The following is an 18,837-nucleotide window of genomic DNA, read 5'->3' on the forward strand; positions in this document are numbered from 1 at the left end:
TGGCGTTAATTAAGGTACCGCCCCAGCATTTATTTGCCTGGTGTGTAAATGGAAAGTTTCAGATAATCCTCTTCAGGGCTATTGATGGTGGGGTTTGAACCCACTATCTCCATAATGCAAGCCAACATCTACTTTACTGTGCGACTCATTGGCTGAATGGTCAGCGTACTGGCCTTCGGTTCAGAGGGCACCGGGTTCGATTCCTGGCCAGGTCGGGGATATTATTATTATTATTATTATTATTATTATTATTATTATTATTATTATTATTATTATTATTATTATTATTATTATTATTATCTACTTTACTCGTACTACGCAGTCAACTCGCTTCATTAGAATACTGTAGTTTCTCCTTCCCTTTGCTGCTGCTTTTAGATTACACTCGCCATAACGACATCACTGTAATCAAAGCTGAAGCTACACTTCCTTTTACAGTGGCATGTTGCTTTACTCTCAATAATATTTTGAAATTTCATATCCACAGACAATCATGTACTGGGTGAGTGGCTGCGTGGTTTGAATCATTTAGTTGTCACACCGGGTTAATTATTGGAGCTGTTGTTAAGGATACAGCTTCTTCTTTTCCAGTCCTTGCCTTTACCTATCTTATGATTGACCACAACCTTTCTGCGTTTGCACGATGATAATTAACAAAAAAGAAATCCACACATGCAACCCACTTCATAGTATCACTATTATGCGTTCTTACTTGGCTGTAAGTGGTATATACAGTTCTTCCAGTTGATGTATGCGCTCTTGATTGGAACGAGTTTCTGAAATGGATGTAATCGGTGGACCTATTATTTCAGGCAAATTATCCCAAGTAAAATAAAATGTATCAGTTGCCAAGAATCGTAGTTAGGTATTGGACTGGAACTTACATCATACACAAGAAACAAATTCCTTATATTGGGCCATAACCTGAAAAGCAAAGTCACATTTTAAAACGCACCTTCTCTCCCATTTCAAATGAATTGCTGTGATCTCGCAGGAGTTGAACTACAGGAGACTGTCATCTTTCTCTCCAGAATGTGAGAGATCCTTCTGAGAATGTTTGTGGAAAAATTCATGAAATGTCACCCAGTGGCTTAGACGTGATATCATTTCGTAAGGCGGACAGACAGATGTCATTTCATTTGCCAAGTTACATTCTACTTCGTTTGAGTCTTGGTAAGGTAAAATATGTTTATTCCTATACTGAATTATATGGAGAGTCATGTACTTATTTGTTTTATAATGCCATTATTGACAATGAGTGGGATTATATGTGGCCCTGAAAAGGGCTGTTGGGTGGTCCTCTCAGTAACAGGACCGTGCACTGCTGTTGTGCATGACTTCTTCCAGGCATGTGGCCATGGAATTGAGTAGAGCAGATGCATACATATTGTCGTCACCTGACAACTCGTCCCAGGCTGCACTGACAATGTCCCAGAGAGCGTCGTTTGTATTGGGCGCAGGATCGGGCCAGGTCTCGATCATTAGTCTCTTCATCGTGGCTCACACTTTGTCGATAGGATTCATATCTGCCCTCCAAGGAGGCTGCTCAGTAAGCTCACCTGACCTTGCCTTGTGAACCATTCCTGATCTAATCGGGACGTGTGCATCGGGTCCTGCTGAAATTGTATAACACCGACAGGATGGAGCACCTGCATGGAAGGGACTATAACATACTCTAAAAATATGCACATATTGCTTAACAGTAAGATGTTGCTCAATTCTGTGTGGCATTCCTATGTTACAAGAGCTTGTCCAGCCCCATTACATGACAGATACATGACCATTGCTCAGCCACGGATGGTGTATTGTGTCAGGTGCCGAAAAGGCAAAACATTCGTACCAGCCCATCTTTTGCCGGGGAAAACGTACTCTTGACCACTCACATAGCACTTTGTCTTCAGCAAGCGCAATGTGGTACACCCTTTGCTCATCAGTGAAGCTTATTTCTTAGCTTCTCTCCGGTATTGTAACCCTGCCTCATTCGGGGATCTGAAGGGCATCATCAAGCTGCTGGGTAAACGCGCGGCCTAGTGCAGCTTCACAGAATTTATGAATGAGGTTGAATGCGCCTCATCGATCAAGAGATCGTCCTGTGCACGGTTCAAGACCCTGCCCGGAACCCGAGCCAGCACATCAGCTTACATTTCGTGATTTTAGAAAACATCTTATCCAGATCTTCGTAATTCGGTGTTATGCTGTTGCTGATCCTGAATGAATAAATAAATAAAACACGTCGCCATACTATGTGGGATGTTGTAGTGTCGTCCACCCCTTGTTGTGGTTAGATTTCCTTCTTCAACAAGAACAAGTACGTGCTCCCGGATGTAAGGTCCTTGGTGTGCCATAGTTGCCAGTAGAATGACCTACCTTTGTGTAATAAGCATGGTGGGGATATTCTTCAATCCAGTTGGTTTGCCCACTGTAGCTGCTGACAGAATTTTAAAAAATAACATCCTAAGGGATTCAAACCTTTCTCACTGTGGACCTGCTACCTTCCACCTTGCTCATTTTGAAGTGCATGTACTGGAAACGGTGGCACCTAATTGCTTCCCACACTCGTAGGTACTCCAATTATGGTGGCACCTTCTGTCATTGCCCCTGATTATCGAACTAGAGGGCACAACATCATGGTTGCATATGACAATGCTCATCACTATACAGTTAGATTTAGGATTTTACATTGTGCTCATGCTCTATGTTGGGAAGTGTATACTTCCTCCACAGTTGACTTGAGCATGCTTGGTTTGTACTTTGGAGGCAAGCAATTTGAAATGTAAAGAATTATGTATGGATTCATATTCATTTCAGGGTATCAGTGATTTGTTAGCTACTATTGTTTTTATAACATTTTTTATCTTTTATTTGTTCTGAGATTTAATAACTAGGATACATTATATGAATTCTCTTTAAAAACCCTTATCATGAAAATAGGTAGATTTGCCCCTTACTATTAGGAGGATTTCACAACAAAAATCAATGAGTATGACAAAGTATGTCATGAAATACCCACTGAAATAGTGTCATTTCTGTCACTGAAACTAATTATTTTATTTTGTCAAAAATAAGGCCCCTAATAATGAAGAAAGAAAGCGAATTTTAACAACAAAACATCATAATGAAAAACAAGTAAAATGGAAACCAAAAACATAAGCCAGTGACAGAACAATACTTAATAATGTAAATGGAAAATAAGTAATGCAAGAAACAGGGATATAATAATAATAATAATAATAATAATAATAATAATAATAATAATAATCGTCATTGTATGGCCTCAGCTACCATGTGCAAGCATTTTAATTCGTCTCCATCTGGCTGCTTGCTCGTCAATTTTGACATTTAGTTTTACTGTAAGATGGCAGAGTAAACCATATCTCTCATGGGCGCCTATGGCTGAGTTTTAATTAATTTTGTCGGGTAAACACCAAAATATTTGTCACCAGAGATCTTTTACATGCCAACGTTGTACGACATGGAGTGTCGAATGGACTTTTTGCCGCCCTTAAAAAATCCAACTACCTCTGCTGGTTTTGAATCCGCTATCTTGGGATCTGGAGTGCACACTCTATCACTGATCTACAGAGGGAGCTATATTAAGTACACATGTAGAACACAATACATAATAACGAATAATAACTAATGACAGTAACCAGTGATATTACTTAAACTGTATGTGCATACGGTAAAAGCTAAACATTATGTACATACGCACTATAACAATAAAATAATAACATAATATTACTTATAGGAAGAGCCTCCGTGGCTCAGATGGCAGCACGTCGGCATCTCACCGCTGGATACCGTGGTTCAAATCCCGGTCACTCCATGTGAGGTTTGTGCCGGACAAAGCGGAGGCGGGACAGGTTTTTCTCCGGGTACTCCACTTTTCCCTGTTATCTTTCATTCCAGCAACACTCTCCATTATCATTTGATAGCATTTATCAGTCATTAATATCACCTTGGGAGTGGCGACCCCATTTTGTAATAATAGCCTATATGGTTCATTCATTCCATCCCTGACCCAGTCAAAGACTGGAAAACAGGTTGTAGGTTTTCATTCTTTACTTATGGGAATTTTGTTGTACAGTAAAATGACAATGTTACTAGCCTACATACCACAATCACACAATCTATCATATGTCGCCAGTCACGAAACAGTCAGCAGTATTCAGCAGGTAATCTCTGCTTGCAGTCTTAAATTTTGAGACTTTCAGAGTTCCTGGCAGCAGCTGGAAGTTAATTCCAAAGTCAGGATCCAGTCACAAGGAAGGATGTATTTATCATAAAAGATTGGTTGACGGGAATAGCGAGGGAAGTACCAGATCTAGTGTGACAATTATGGAATGTGGACAAGAAACGTATATGAGTATCAGAGTTTGATATATCGACGTAAGTATATGAATCTTCCGTCATCTGTCAGATTTCAGCAAGGAAAAAGCTGTGTAGCTAGGAGTTTCCTGAACATCATAACTCAAGTTAAAAGTAAACTGAAGATCAGTGTTCAATGCTCATTGCAGTTTCATAGTTTATTCAAGAGTTGCATCAACGAGGACAACGTCGCAATAGTCGGGTATTTGTACATCAAAGTTTGGAGAAGTTTTATCTTTATGTCTTGTGGCAAAATGTCCTTTATGTCGTTTCAATGGGTGTACAATTGCGTACATCTTTCTACATGTATTTCGTACAAGTACAGGCCAGTCGAGAGTTTGTCAGTCATATATAGGTTCTTCCCCTTATTTTACACAGTGGGATTATGGTTGCATTTAATGTCACTGAAGGAATAGTCTGGTTTTTATACGTGGCATTAAATAATTTCAGAGAACCAATTATCATTGTTTGAGTTTTTTTGTGGGTGTTGAGAAGGAGAGAGTTATAATTGGCATACACACTGCGTTGAAGGTTGGTGTTTATATTTCTTATTGAGCTCGATATATCTTTGATATTAAAGTGGCAGTAAACTTGAAGGTTGTTGGCATAGAGAGATATTTACTGTATTACATTTTATTATAGAAGGTAAACAGGTCAGGTCCAAAGAGAGAATCCTGTTGGATACCTGCCTTCCTGAGCGACCACTGTAAAGTAATAGGGTGAGCTACAAACATTGATTTATTTTAAATTGAAGGAGGTTAAAGAAACCCATATTGATACAAAATCAGATTGTAGAAAATGCACAAAATTAAGTCATGTTCATGAATCAGTGACACTGTTGAAGGAAATCAGAACATTTTGTTTTTTCTTTCGTTTTTTCCACTTAAATAGTATTGTATATTGTTGGTGGTACACCAAATTCATTGCAGAGTTGTTTGGGCAAACTCTAGGTATTTCAGTTTAACAGCCAGCAGCGTATCCAAGGGAGTACTAACTCCTTGGTTTAAGTTTCCAGAGAGAGAGAGAGAGAGAGAGAGAGAGAGAGCGGGGGGGGGCTGTTTTATTTGATAAAATAATTGGTTTCAAATTTAATATCACATTTTAATATAAATGTGTGTATTTTATCAAACTTTCAAAATACTTCTTAAAAAGTGGTTTACAGGTCATGAAAAAGTACAAAAGTACAAGCCTTTATAAACAGTTTGCATAATACTGCTATTGCAAAAAATCACCTCCTGTGATAATGTTACAAACCTTTTTTTTGTAGTTATTTTGAATGATGTTTTACCAGCTTGCTTGATATTAATGGTGTCACATGTTATTACAGAGAAATATGCCGTATGTGGAGTACACTCGTACTGATATGGAGGAACTGAAGAACGAGGAATCAGGAAGTGAGTTACTGTTAATTCATAGTCTAGTATTAGTCTTTATCGTTAAAAAAGCTTTATGAGACTCTCACTAAAGATATTAGACTTTAGCAGTTTCAAGTATATTTTGTTAAAACATTTTGTTAGCAATTGTTGTGTTGGAGGCTATTAATTGAAGCTTGTATAAGGCTCTATGCTTTAGAAAGTACTTTTCAAAGCTACATGCTTGTGAGGTCTTCATAAGCTTTTTCTATCTGAAGAAATCATTTTTTTGTAAAACTAATGTTGAATGAAATTGATGCAAATGTGAGTGTAGAGTTCATTTTAAAAATCCACATTATGTGAATAACTGTAAGCGCTGAAGACTGTTAGTAGTGAAATACAAAATCTTGTATATCTGTCATGAGTTCAAACGATGCACAGTATCACTTCCTAGCTACTTCTGCAGCAGGGTTGATTTTATGATCGTCTGCTGTGCTCAGAGTTTAGAATTTGAATCCGACAGAGTCAAGTGTTTTAGTAGATTAACCGAAATAAAAAATAAAAGCTGCATTCACAGTGAAATTCTGCAGATCCGGCAGATAATAAAAAATTAAATACTTTGTAAACTCTCCAAAACGAAATATGGTGGAAGATACTTTTTGCAATAATAATTACAACAGTTTTTACAGCTCTGCATTCCAGCTGGAGAACAATGTGTCAAAAATGTATAGTGTAATAACATCCTGGTATTTGAACAGAAGTACAAGTATAATTTTAAAATGACCACTTCCTAGATGAAAGCGATGTTAGTAGAGAGAATAATTAGAAGGTTAAGAGTGATTGGTGGAGTTTGTTGTTTAAGAGGCACATCAAAATTAGGAACGATTATACAGTAAAATTTTGTGTTGTGATTGACTTTTTTTTTTCTTAAGAAAAAAAGTAGTTTACTGTCCAAAATTATCCTTACATTACTTTGACCAACTTTGCTGTACAGAAGATTATATACATAACAGTAGAATATTTGCTCTTGTAATAAATAGAAACAATGATAAGAAGCTTCCTTAATGAAGAAACAAAAGTTACTGTTGGAGTAAACATGTTCGGTGAACGTGTATATTTGGACTGGCTTGGAGAGAAGATCATTTGAAGCAAAACTGGGGGAGAGTAGCTTACTTAAGAGACTAATCAATCTTAGGAGATAAAGATTAGACTAATGATCATAATAAAAAATGCCACCCACAGTACTTGGTAAAAATTGGCAGAATGTTGAAGAATGACAATCAGAATGGAAAGTTGATTAGGAACCGGGAGAGTCCTGCAAGGGTTGCCATACTTCCTGCATACTGCATGTCAGTAAATGAGAGTGCATTGACAGTCTACTGTTCCTGTATGCCCATAGAAAACCCATCGATTTCGATGAATGGATAATCGGATTGAAAAACAGATAGAACAACAATAAAACTTATCCCATTACAAGAATTGTTGAAAATGCTCTCCTTCAACCTGTAGACAAGCGTTGTAGCATGTGATGTTTTTCCGATTCACGTTCCGCAATTCAGCCTCATGAATCCTCAGAATTTGGGTGTGAATTGCATTGAAAAATCTATAGGACACAAAAGTACACTGTTCATCACTTAATTCAGAAGCCATGAAACGCACTAAACCGATCAATTATTGTTGTATAAGAAGCAGTCATACTGTATGCAGTGTGGAAGCTTATTGCAGATTAGCTGAGACCATGACATTGCTGTGTGAGCTATGTGGGTTAGGCAACTGTGGCATCATCCACTCACCCAGACACGGCACAGAAATAACTGGCAACTCAACTGAGGCTTGCACTGTAGTAAATGGGCGGGGATGGAAAGCAAAACCAATAGGATTGGAAAACATTTTGTGTTAATATCTCCTATCTATTTCATTATCTCCATTTGTGTACAAGTTATTCTATTTGGGCAAAGGGAAAAACAAAATTTTATTAGTAAATCTATTTAAGTACTAAAGTAAGGACAACTTATTAACCTCAAACACTAGTATGCTGTATTGTTAACTGTCTTTTTTGCTCATTTGCTTGTCATGCTTCCCTTATTACTTTCAAGAGACTGTGTGAGTCAAATTGTGCAACTGTGCAACTGCGCAGTTTTTTTAAAAATCAGCTCAGCTTAGTAATGCCTTTGAAGAAATTATTTATTTTGTTTTCTATAAATAATAAGAAAAGAGTTTCAAAATATCTTAATGATGAAAGGAGTATAATATTTTTGTGTTATTTAGACACTTAAATGGTAATTTTAGCTCATCCTTCCTTGCTTGAGACTTCTTGTGTTGCTACTAAAATATTAATTCCATTTAACAATAGAGGGTATGATTAAAACATCAATATAGTTACTACAAATGGCATTGGCATTGAATGACATGTTCACGAAATATTGGAAGGTGCAAGCATTGTGTGTAAATATGTTTTTCTGAAAAGAAGAATTTTGTAACTGTTGTAGCAATCAGTCTTTTATAAATAATTAACCTTGTCATGGTACATCTCTTTCCTTTATAAATCTCTTTTCTATGAGGAAAAAAAAAAGAAAAGAGGAAGTCTGTATCTCTTTTTAGAAATGGTTCAACCATATTTCTTTATGCTTGGTTTTGATAGATACTGCTCTATTCTCTCACCATCTGTTTCTCACATATAAGCAATCTAGAGCTTTATAATCCTCTAAAAATGTGTATTATTGCAAATACATCATTCTGTCATGCCAAATGGCTTGTGTATTCATTTGCAAGCTTACCGCTGTGTTGATGTAGCTCAGATTGCTAGTAAGCACTATGTTAATCTCTTCTTTCTCTTTGTCTTGTGAAGTAACAATCACACTTTTGGGACCAACTTTTAGAGGTAAGATAGTTTCTATCTGTAATACAGTTATAGAAATGTTGAAAGACGGGTTGCTATGTGGCTGTTATTATGCAGAGCATGATGCACCCTGTAATCCTCCCTTTCCAGTTTTTTATTCCTGGGTAAATGGCAGTCTTCTTTCAGTACTTCTCCTAAAAGTAGTACTGTATTTTAGTAGATGGTTTGCTGAAGTTTCTCTGCCACACTGTATCATTCTGCCCCATCCTATTATGCTTTGGGCTGATGACCTAGATGTTAGGCCCCTTTAAACAAAAAGCATCTTTTATGCTTCTTCGATGAAGATCTGAATGCTCTTTTATTTTATCCTCAGTATTCATTGTGATATTCAGTGACTTTTTAATTTGATCCTGGAAAAGAAAACTTATTTGAAGAAATAAAAGAATCCCAAGCAAATATGGAATCTATATTCCGTTATTTTTAAAATTATGTATTCTAAATACTAATATCAAGAGGAGGAAATGTATCATCTATGGTATATTTAAACAGTTGCATGGTGTTAACACTAGAACCACTGGAATATATTATATAACTTGAACCGCCGATGCGGTCATTTTGACCGCTATCAAAATTATTATATTTTCATTCCCGACACGCACAGTTCCTCATTATTATCCTTTTGCTTCTGTTTCTGTACATTGTTTTATGAGTTTCAATATCCATTCATAAATAAAAAGAAACCATGCACACGTTACACTGTCGTCAGAAACATGCCGCTTTGCTTATTGATTAAGTCCTGGATTTTCTTTTGAGGGGGTATGGCGAGCAAACCTACCAGGTGTAGTCTTCCCAAAGTCTGCTACAGTTCACTCTGTGATGCAATCAGTACCTAACGATGCATATCTGGTCATGAGAGGGTGTAACATTGGTTGTCGCATCCCCTATGGTACCATGCTTTACGGGTTACTGTTCCTATGGCTGTAATAGAATAATTGAAAACTCTTCCGTACTCAGCCTATGCGAGGCGTCATTATAATGTGAATACGGTATAAATCAAGGAAATTCACCGAAATTGTTATGCTGATAGTTATAATAATACTAATATCAACTTACCTTCAGCCTGTACAGTCCGGTGTTCAGCGTGATCTGAATCACTGCTTTCCGGGTTATCTTTTGACTGGCAGTAATCTTTGTATTATTTCCTCTTCTTAGGTCCTTTGTATCTGGACCACATTCTACATCAGACATATCTTCAGAAATGTCATACAGTAGGCTCAGCAACTGATGGTTTACGAGACATGTTCACTGTACTGTAACAAGCTTACGAAAGACAACACTACCACAGACGCAGTGGAAATAATGTTCGTACATTTTGTAATATATCAGAGTTCAGTTTTTGAGTTTTTGAACATTACCGTTGTTCATAGGAAAATTATGAGCATATGATTATATCTCAGCGAAAGATATATGTTATACATACATACATACATACATACATACATACATACATACATACATACATACATACATACATACATACATACATACATACAGTACATACAGTACATACAGTACATGCATACATACATACATACATACATACATTATCATTAAAGACTGTTATGCCTTTCAGCGTTCAATCTGCAAGCCTCTGTGAATTTACTAAACGTTGCCACAATCCTCTATTTGCAACTAGTGCTGTGGCCTCATTTAGTTCTATACCTCTTATCTTTAAATCGTTAGAAACTGAGTCTAACCATCGTCGTCTTGGTCTCCCTGTACTTCTCTTACCCTCCATAAAAGAGTCCATTATTCTCCTAGGTAAACTATCCTCTTCCATTCGCCTCACATGACCCCACCACCGAAGCTGGTATATACATACAGCTTCATCCATCGTGTTCATTCCTCAATTAGCCTTTATCTCCTCATTCCGAGTACCATCCTGCCATTGTTCCCACCTGTTTGTACCAGCAATCGTTCTTGCTACTTTCATGTCTGTTACTTCTAACTTATGAATAAGATATCCTGAGTCCACCCAGCTTTCGTTCCCGTAAAGCAAAGTTGGTCTGAAAACAGACCGATGTAAAGATAGTTTCGTCTGGGAGCTGACTTCCTTCTTACAGAATACTATTAATCGCAACTGCAAGCTTACTGCATTAGCTTTACTACACTTTGATTCAATCTCACTTACTATATTACCATACTGGGAGAACACACACCCTAAATACTTTAAATTAAGGACCTTTTCTAGCTTTGTATCACCAATCTGACATTCAATTCTGTTGAATTTCTTACCTACTGACATCAATTTAGTCTTCTAAAGGCTAATTTTCATACCATACTCATTGCACCTATTTTCAAGTTCCAACATCTTTCGGCACAATCTGCCATTAAGACCAAGCCGTCGGCATAGGCCAGACTGCTTACTACATTTCCACCTAATTGAATCCCTCCTTGCCAGTTTATACCTTTCAGCAGATGATCCATGTAAACTACGAACAGCAAAGGTGAAAGATTACAGCCTTGTCTAACCCCTGTAAGTATCCTGAACCAAGAACGTATTCTACCATCAATTCTCACTGAAGCCCAATTGTCAACATAAATGCCTTTGATTAATTTTAATAATCTATCTTTAATTCCATAGTCCCCCAGTATGCTGAACATCTTTTCCCTCGATACCCTGTCATATGCTTTCTCTAGATCTACGAAACATAAACACAACTGCCTATTCATCTCGTAGCATTTTTCAGTTACCTGGCGCATACTGAAAATCTAATTGTGACAGCCCCTCTGTGGTCTGAAACCACACTGGTTTTTATCCAACTTCCTATCAACTACCGATCGCACCCTCCCTTCCAAGATGCCAGTGAATACTTTGCCTAGTATACTAATCAATGAGATACCTTAATAGTTGTTGGAATCCTTACTGTTCCCTTGCTTATAGATAGGTGCAATTACTGCTTTTGTCCAATCTGAAGGTACCTTACCAACACTTCATGCTAACCTTACTACTCTATGAAGCCATTTCTTCCCTGCCTTCCCACTATACTTCACCATTTCAAGTCTAATTTCATCTATTCCTGCTGCTTTATGACAATGGGGTTTATTTACCACCTTTTCCATTTTCTCAAGCGTAATTTCACCATCATTTTCCTCCTCCCTATGAGCTTGGTTGTTCGCGACACCACCTGGAAGATTTCCTTTTACATTGAGAAGATGTTCAAAATATTCCCTCCACCTCTCGAGCGATTCCCTGGTATCTATTATGAGTTCACCTGAATTACTCAAAACACTGTTCATTTCCTTTTTCCCTCCCTTCCTAAGATTCTTTATTACTGTCCAGAAAGGTTTCCCTGCTGCTTGACCTAGCCTTTCCAGGTTATTACCAAAATCTTCCCATGACTTCTTTTTGGATTCAACAACTATTTGTTGCGCTCTGTTTCTTTCATCTACAAACAAATCCCTGTCTGCCTCGGCCCTTGTTTGGAGCCATTTCTGATAAGCCTTCTTTTTACGTTTACAGGCTGCTCTCACTTCATCATTCCACCAAGATGTTCACCTTTTCCCATCTTTACACACCGTTGTTCCTAGGCATTCCCTTGCTGTTTCTACTACAGCATCCCTGTATGCCACCCATTCACTTTCTATATCCTGATCCTGCTTACTATGTACTATTCGAAACTTCTCACTAATCATATCCATGTACTTCTGTCTAATTTCCTTGTCCTGGAGATTTTCTACCCTTATTCATTTGCAGACAGATTTCATTTTCTCTACCCTAGGCCTAGAGATACTAAGTTCACTGCAGATCAGATAGTGGTCTGTATCATCGAAAAATCCCCGGAAAACTCTTACATTCCTAACAGATTTCCTGAATTTGAAGTCGTTTAAGATATAGTCTATCATGGATCTGGTACCCCTAACCTCCCATGTGTAGCAGTGAATAGCCTTATGCTTGAAGAATGTATTTGTAACTGCTAAACCCAGACTAGCACAGAAGTCCAGCAAACGCTTCCCATTCCCATTAGCTTCCATATCTTCCCCACATTTACCAATCACCCTTTCGTATCCTTCAGTTCTATTTCCAACTCTCGCATTGAAATCGCCCATTAGCACTATTCTATCCTTGCTGTTTACTTTGACCACGATGTCACTCAATGCTTCATAAAACTTGTCAACTTCATCCTCATCTGCACCCTCACATGGTGAATACACTGAGACACTTCTCGTCCTAATTCCTCCAACTGCCAATTCTACCCACATCATTCGCTCATTTACGTGCCTATCAGAAACTATGTTGCGTGCAGTGGTATTCCTGATAAACAGCCCTACCCCATACTCTGCCCTTCCCTTTCTAACACCCGTCAATTACACTTTATAATCTCCTACCTCTTCCTCGTTATCTCCCCTTACCCGAATATCACTTACTCCTAACACATCCAGATGCATCCTCTTTGCTGACTCAGCCAGTTCTACTTTCTTTCTGCCATAAGCCCCATTAATATTGATAGCTCCCCATCGAATTCCATTTTGTTCATCAAGTTGTTTCCAAGGAGTCCCTCGCCTGTCAAATGGAAGTGGGACTCCTTTACTCCAATAGATCCGAGGCTTGCTTAAAATGTTCTGAGCTCAGTAAATTCATGAAGCAGGATGCTACCCTACTTACACATAATCCAAGTGAGGATCTCTCCTCTAATGGGTTATGGACCACCGGTGGATTGTATAGTCCTAGCTGCCTGAGAACCACAAGGAGGGCCATGACTCAGAATATGTCCTAGATGTCCACTCCTATTCCATAGCATCTGGTATCCTGACTCTCAGGACCACTTACTAGGCCACTCAGCCGTTGCCCATGGTTCATGAACTAGGACAGGACTACAGTAACCCACATTATGAACTTTTATTACGATAATTAATATATCGGTCAATATGACTGCTCCGGCGGTAGTAGATATAACCTTTAGTGATGTCCCATCCATTGACGCAAAATTAATTATATTTAATATGGATATTCCTGACCCCTAATCAGGAAAATTCACTGCAGCTCAATATCGTACAATGAAAACTTTAGTCAGAATTGAGTTTGGAAAATGTGTAGCGGTCATTTTGACTGCTCCGACGGTTCTAGTGTTAATGGTTATAAGAAGAATGATCATGGTACTGTTACTCTGGCTTTACCTCTGCTGAAAAAAGTTTTTTATTATGTTGTACTTTATCAGTTGCTACATGTGTACAAGTTATAATGCTACAATTCTCTCTACTCCATTAAAAGGAATATGATAGTCATGATTTTAGAATGAAATATTTCACATCGTTTACAGTAATTTGTCCCTGTATTCAGTTACAATATTATGTGCATCCTTTCCATAATTCTATATTATCCTTATAAATTCTATGGTATGTCTGAATTTTTTATGTTCCATAAATATATACAGGTGTAACAATATGGTATGGCCATACTTTCAGGATGCATTCCTCACACATATGGACATGGTTCTGGGAATGCTTTATTTCCATGTTTGAACTCGCTTTCTACAACTCTACATTAATCATAGGAAACACACATGAACAGAACATACCAACATATCACTTGAAACTCTTTCTTACATAAAATGTTCAAAATGCCTTGATCAACCCGCCATCGCATTGAATCCCAGATGCACTTTCGGCAGGTTGATGCCTATGTCGATACTAACAGAGGGAATTTTGAACATTTCATGTAAGAAAGAGTTTCATGTGATATTCTGGTATGTGCTGTTCCCTCTGTGTTCCCCATGATGAATGCTGTACTATGTAGAGTTGTAAAATATGAGTTCTAACATGGAAATAAAGCAGTTTCAGAACCGTGTCCATATAAATGTATTTTCTTCTTCCATGTACGAGGAATGTATCCTTGAAAGTTTTGCCATACGTTATTGTTATCCCCTCTATATCATTAAAGCAGAATTGGACAACATTTCTATGATCTGTGTTAGTATTTTATCTGTAGTAATATAACAATAATTTACCTTGAGAGAATCTGGAGCTCGAGTTATATTTATTTCACTATTGGGCAAGTAACTACAAAATTAAATGAGCAATAACATAAGCGAATAAATGTGAAGCAAACAATAACGAACTTTCACACATCAGCAGTGAAACACTGTATAGGAAGACAGAAAGGATTACCGACACGAACGGACCCGAAAAGGATAACTAAAAGAATCTTTGACTATTTCTGCAATAAGAAAACCAATCCGAACTGGTTTAAGGAAACTGAGAAGGACCGGCGAGAGTTCCAGATTACAGAAGAGAAGCTTGCGGATGGATCCGTGAAGAAAATAACCAAAGATAAAATAAAGAGTTTTGAGGACAGGGTGAAGCCAAATGACTATACAGAATTTTTGAAGAAGAGAGGAAGGCAAGATCTGAAAGGATAAAAAGTACTGGGAGGACAGGTAAACACGACTCACTAACCATTGATTGATCTATCGTACCCCAAAGTTGGTGAAATGGACAAGAAGAAAGCAACAGAGATCAAAACTTTTAGCATAGAAATGCACCATTTTATTTTTTGGTTTAAACTCTTTGGGCAGCAGCCTACCAAGAATAACAGAATAACCTTCATCAGAATAACACAGTTATGTGCTGTTGATTTTGTGCTCTGTAATCAAATGTACTATTAAAAGTAACTCAAACAAGCTATAAAGATGTTTCAGTGCACTGTTGTGATGAATTTACATTAAAATAGTGCACAAGAGTGCAATAAAATGAAAGTGATAAACAAAACCGATAACATTGTAACAATAGACGACTTCTCAAGATGAAGACAGATAAGCAATATGTGACTGCGATCTTCTTAGAAATATCAAAAAGTCTTCAACAACATCAGCATCTAAATCTAACATTGGCTCCAGAGCCAGTAACGTCTTAACTGAAATAACTCGTCCATCTACAAACTGACATTAAAACAGATTGAAACAGCTAAGGGTGAAACAAAGCCAATTCACTTGTTAAGAGGATGCAGGGATCACCATTACTACCAGCATTATAAAACCTGGCAACAGATTTCATTTTTGATGAGATAACCGAAGAAAACCTACTGCAAGGTAATGGCAAATAAGTTTCTGCAGAATTGTCCCCTCTTAGTATTATGGGTTTCGCTGATATTATTGTTGGCAAAAATAAGCGAGCAGCTCTTGAGTTGACACACACTACTATCATGTTCCAGGTAATCAGTTTACAGGTAAATGCTAACAAACGTGTGGGCACATGTGACTAGAATGGGAAGCCCATAGATGGAGTGCTCGATATTTACAGAACTTTTAAGATTAGTACTACTAAGGAAAGAGAAAAAATAAAATATCTAGGTGTCACTTTTAACGATACACTCACCTTTGCTGAATGTAGATCAAAAGTTCATTATTTTAAACGAAGCAGGCAGCCGTACCCTGTCTGCGATGTATCTCTTTCCTCTGTATATCTCTTTGTGTACCGTATGAGGGAAAATAAATGGAAGTCTGTATGTTTTTAGAAATGGTTCACTATTGAAAAAGCCTAAGGAGCTTAAATGTTTTTAACGTTTGCAGTCAATGAAATTTAATTAAGGTTTCCTTCTAGGAACCTTATTTTTGATTCCACCATACTTATTTGTCCTTGGTTTTGTTGGATACTGCTTTATTCTCCCACCATCTGTTTCTCACATATAGGCAATTTAGAGCTTTGCAAGTACAAACATTTGGAAACTGTGCTGAAATAAGATAAATACAGGTTTTCCTGAAAGCTGCTGACAAAATTATAAAAAGCTCCCTGAAGGGAATCTTACAATTATCTATGGATACACCCAATAGTGTTCTGTATTCTAATTTAAGAGTCAGATTTCTCAGACGTTTTAAAGCAACGTGGGAAGTGCATTTGCAACAAATAAGCCCATGCAACACTCTTGACTGAGCCAATAACACCTATATTTTAAAGATGCAGGGTCTGTTATCAAGGACGACGTACTGTTTACAGGCCCACAACATCAGTTAACAGTTCCTCCATTAAAGACACCAACTCTCCAAATCCAAGAAAAATTCTCCAAGAGCTAAGAAGTCGTGAAATGATGGTTTGATGCTCTTTGCCTCAAAAGGGGATCGGTGGAGAGCTCTGTAAAGAGTATATTCCAGCCATCAACTGGATTAGGCATCACCAAGGACTTACTTGTAGCAAATGGCAGTCAAGATGACATCAAATGTTTCTACAGTACAAACTGTTCTGGGCAGAACTCAGGATAGAAACCTCTGTTGCAGATGCGCCAGAGAGAAAGAAACACTGGCTTGTGTTCTGGGTTCTTGACCTTACGACAAAGTACTGAGCAACTCAAATTACTGCATGTGTTCACTCATAGCTGACTCATTCAGGACTATCAACAGCTTCTCTCTTTCTACAGGCAAGTGGACGATTCTCGTACTTTTCACTTTCAAATCATTCTGGGCGCCTCTTTGTCAGTCAGCTTCCCACTTCTTCTAAAGAGCTACCTTATTGTGAGCCTCAACAATTCACCGGCAGCATTGTTTCTCTCACTGTTTTGCCGTTGCGCCATCATTGTTGCCTCTTGCCAGCTTTGTAGACTTTTGCTGACCTCCACACTCTGTCTTCATGCAGACGTGCCAAGTCTCCCGATTTGAGCGGGAGACTCCCGATTTTTCATCATTCCTCCCGATCGCCGGGTCCGATCTCCCGATTTTCAGAGCAATATCCGTAATTTTTGTATTATCTTAAACTCCTGCAGATTTCCTCATTCTATCGATATATGGCTGAGTATGGCTGGTCGATAGTAGTTCTAATAATGATACCAGATGGCGGTACGGGGCATGGTGGCCAGTCGTGTGCTGCTCTTTGGTCTATAATACAGTCATTCTCTTTGCAAACAAGTCAAGCGAGTAACATTCTCTTTGGAGTAACCTAACCTCAGAAACATAGTCATTCTACCCGGGGCAAGTCCTGCAGAAGTGCTCATGTTGTGCCTTAATATTTGTTTTGGCCAAAATGTCAAAAGAAGAAATATGATGCAGTGTTTAAAAGTGCTTATAGGGAAGAGTTTCCGTGTTCGAGTGAATCCAGAAAGGGACCAACGTTCACATTCTGTGATTTTTCAGTTGCACATGGCAGGAAATGTGATATATTATACTTAAGCACATGCAAACGAAAAAACATAAGGAGAGTGTTCAGTGTGTAGAAAGAAACCAGAAACTGAACTTTTCATGTAAAAACCAAGATGTAAATCCTGTGACGAATGCCGAGGCGTTATTTACGTCATTTATAGTAGAACATAACCTGCCTGTCAGAGGTCAGAGTTTGACAGAGCTGTGAGCAACCTAAATAGGAACAAGGCACTTGGAATTGATGACATTCCCTCTGAATTACTGACTGCCTTAGGAGAAACCAGCATGGCAAGGCTATTCCATTTAGTGTGTAAGATGTATGAGACAGGAGAAGTCCCATCCGATTTTTGGCAGAATGTTGTTATACCTATTACCAAGAAAGCCGGTGCTGACAGGTGTGAAAACTATCGCACCATTAGTTTAGTATCTCATGCCTGCAAAATTTTAACACGTATTATTTACAGAAGAATAGAAAAACAAATTGAAGCTGAGTTGGGAGAAGATCAATTTGGCTTCAGAAGAAATGTAGGAACACGTGAAGCAATCCTGACTTTACATCTGATCTTAGAGGATCGAATCAAGAAGGACAACCTACGTACATGGCATTCGTAGATCTAGAAAAGGCATTTGATAATGTCGATTGGACCAAGCTATTTAAGATTCTGAAGGTGATTGGGATCAGATTCCGAGAACGAAGAATTATCTACAATCTGTATAAAGATCAGTCTGCAGTGATAAGAATCAAGGGCTTTGAAAAAGAAGCAGCAATCCAGAAAGGAGTGAGGCAAGGCTGCAATTTGTCCCCCCTCCTTTTCAACATTTACATAAAACAGGCAGTAAAGGAAATCAAATAGGAATTTGGAAAGGGAATCACAATCCAAGGAGAGGAAATCAAAACCTTGAGATTTGCCGATGATATTGTTATTTTATCTGAGACTGCAGAAGATCTCGAGAAGCTGCTGAATGGTATATACAAAGTCTTGGGTAAAGAGTACAAGATGAAATAAATAAGTCCAAAACAAAAGTAATGGAGTGCAGTCGAACGAAGGCAGGTGATGCAGGAAATATTAAATTAGGAAATGAAATCTTAAAGGAAGTAGATGAATATTGTTACTTGGGTAGTAAAATAACTAACGATGGCAGAAGTAAGGAG

The 18,837-nt window shown here is 38.0% G+C and overlaps 1 protein-coding gene across 1 annotated transcript in view; it reads left to right on the plus strand.

Annotated features, from left to right (window-relative positions):
* The window catches only part of egg (eggless), a 351,731-nt gene that overhangs the window by 141,392 nt on the left and 191,502 nt on the right, over positions 1–18,837 (plus strand). Inside the window, exons 12-13 of the mRNA XM_068226657.1 lie at positions 5,696–5,762; positions 8,569–8,627. Of these exons, the coding sequence (XP_068082758.1) occupies positions 5,696–5,762; positions 8,569–8,627 (126 nt within the window). The remainder of the gene's footprint in view (positions 1–5,695; positions 5,763–8,568; positions 8,628–18,837) is intronic.

Source organism: Anabrus simplex, chromosome 1 (assembly GCF_040414725.1).
Source record: "Anabrus simplex isolate iqAnaSimp1 chromosome 1, ASM4041472v1, whole genome shotgun sequence".
Taxonomy (NCBI): domain Eukaryota; kingdom Metazoa; phylum Arthropoda; class Insecta; order Orthoptera; family Tettigoniidae; genus Anabrus; species Anabrus simplex.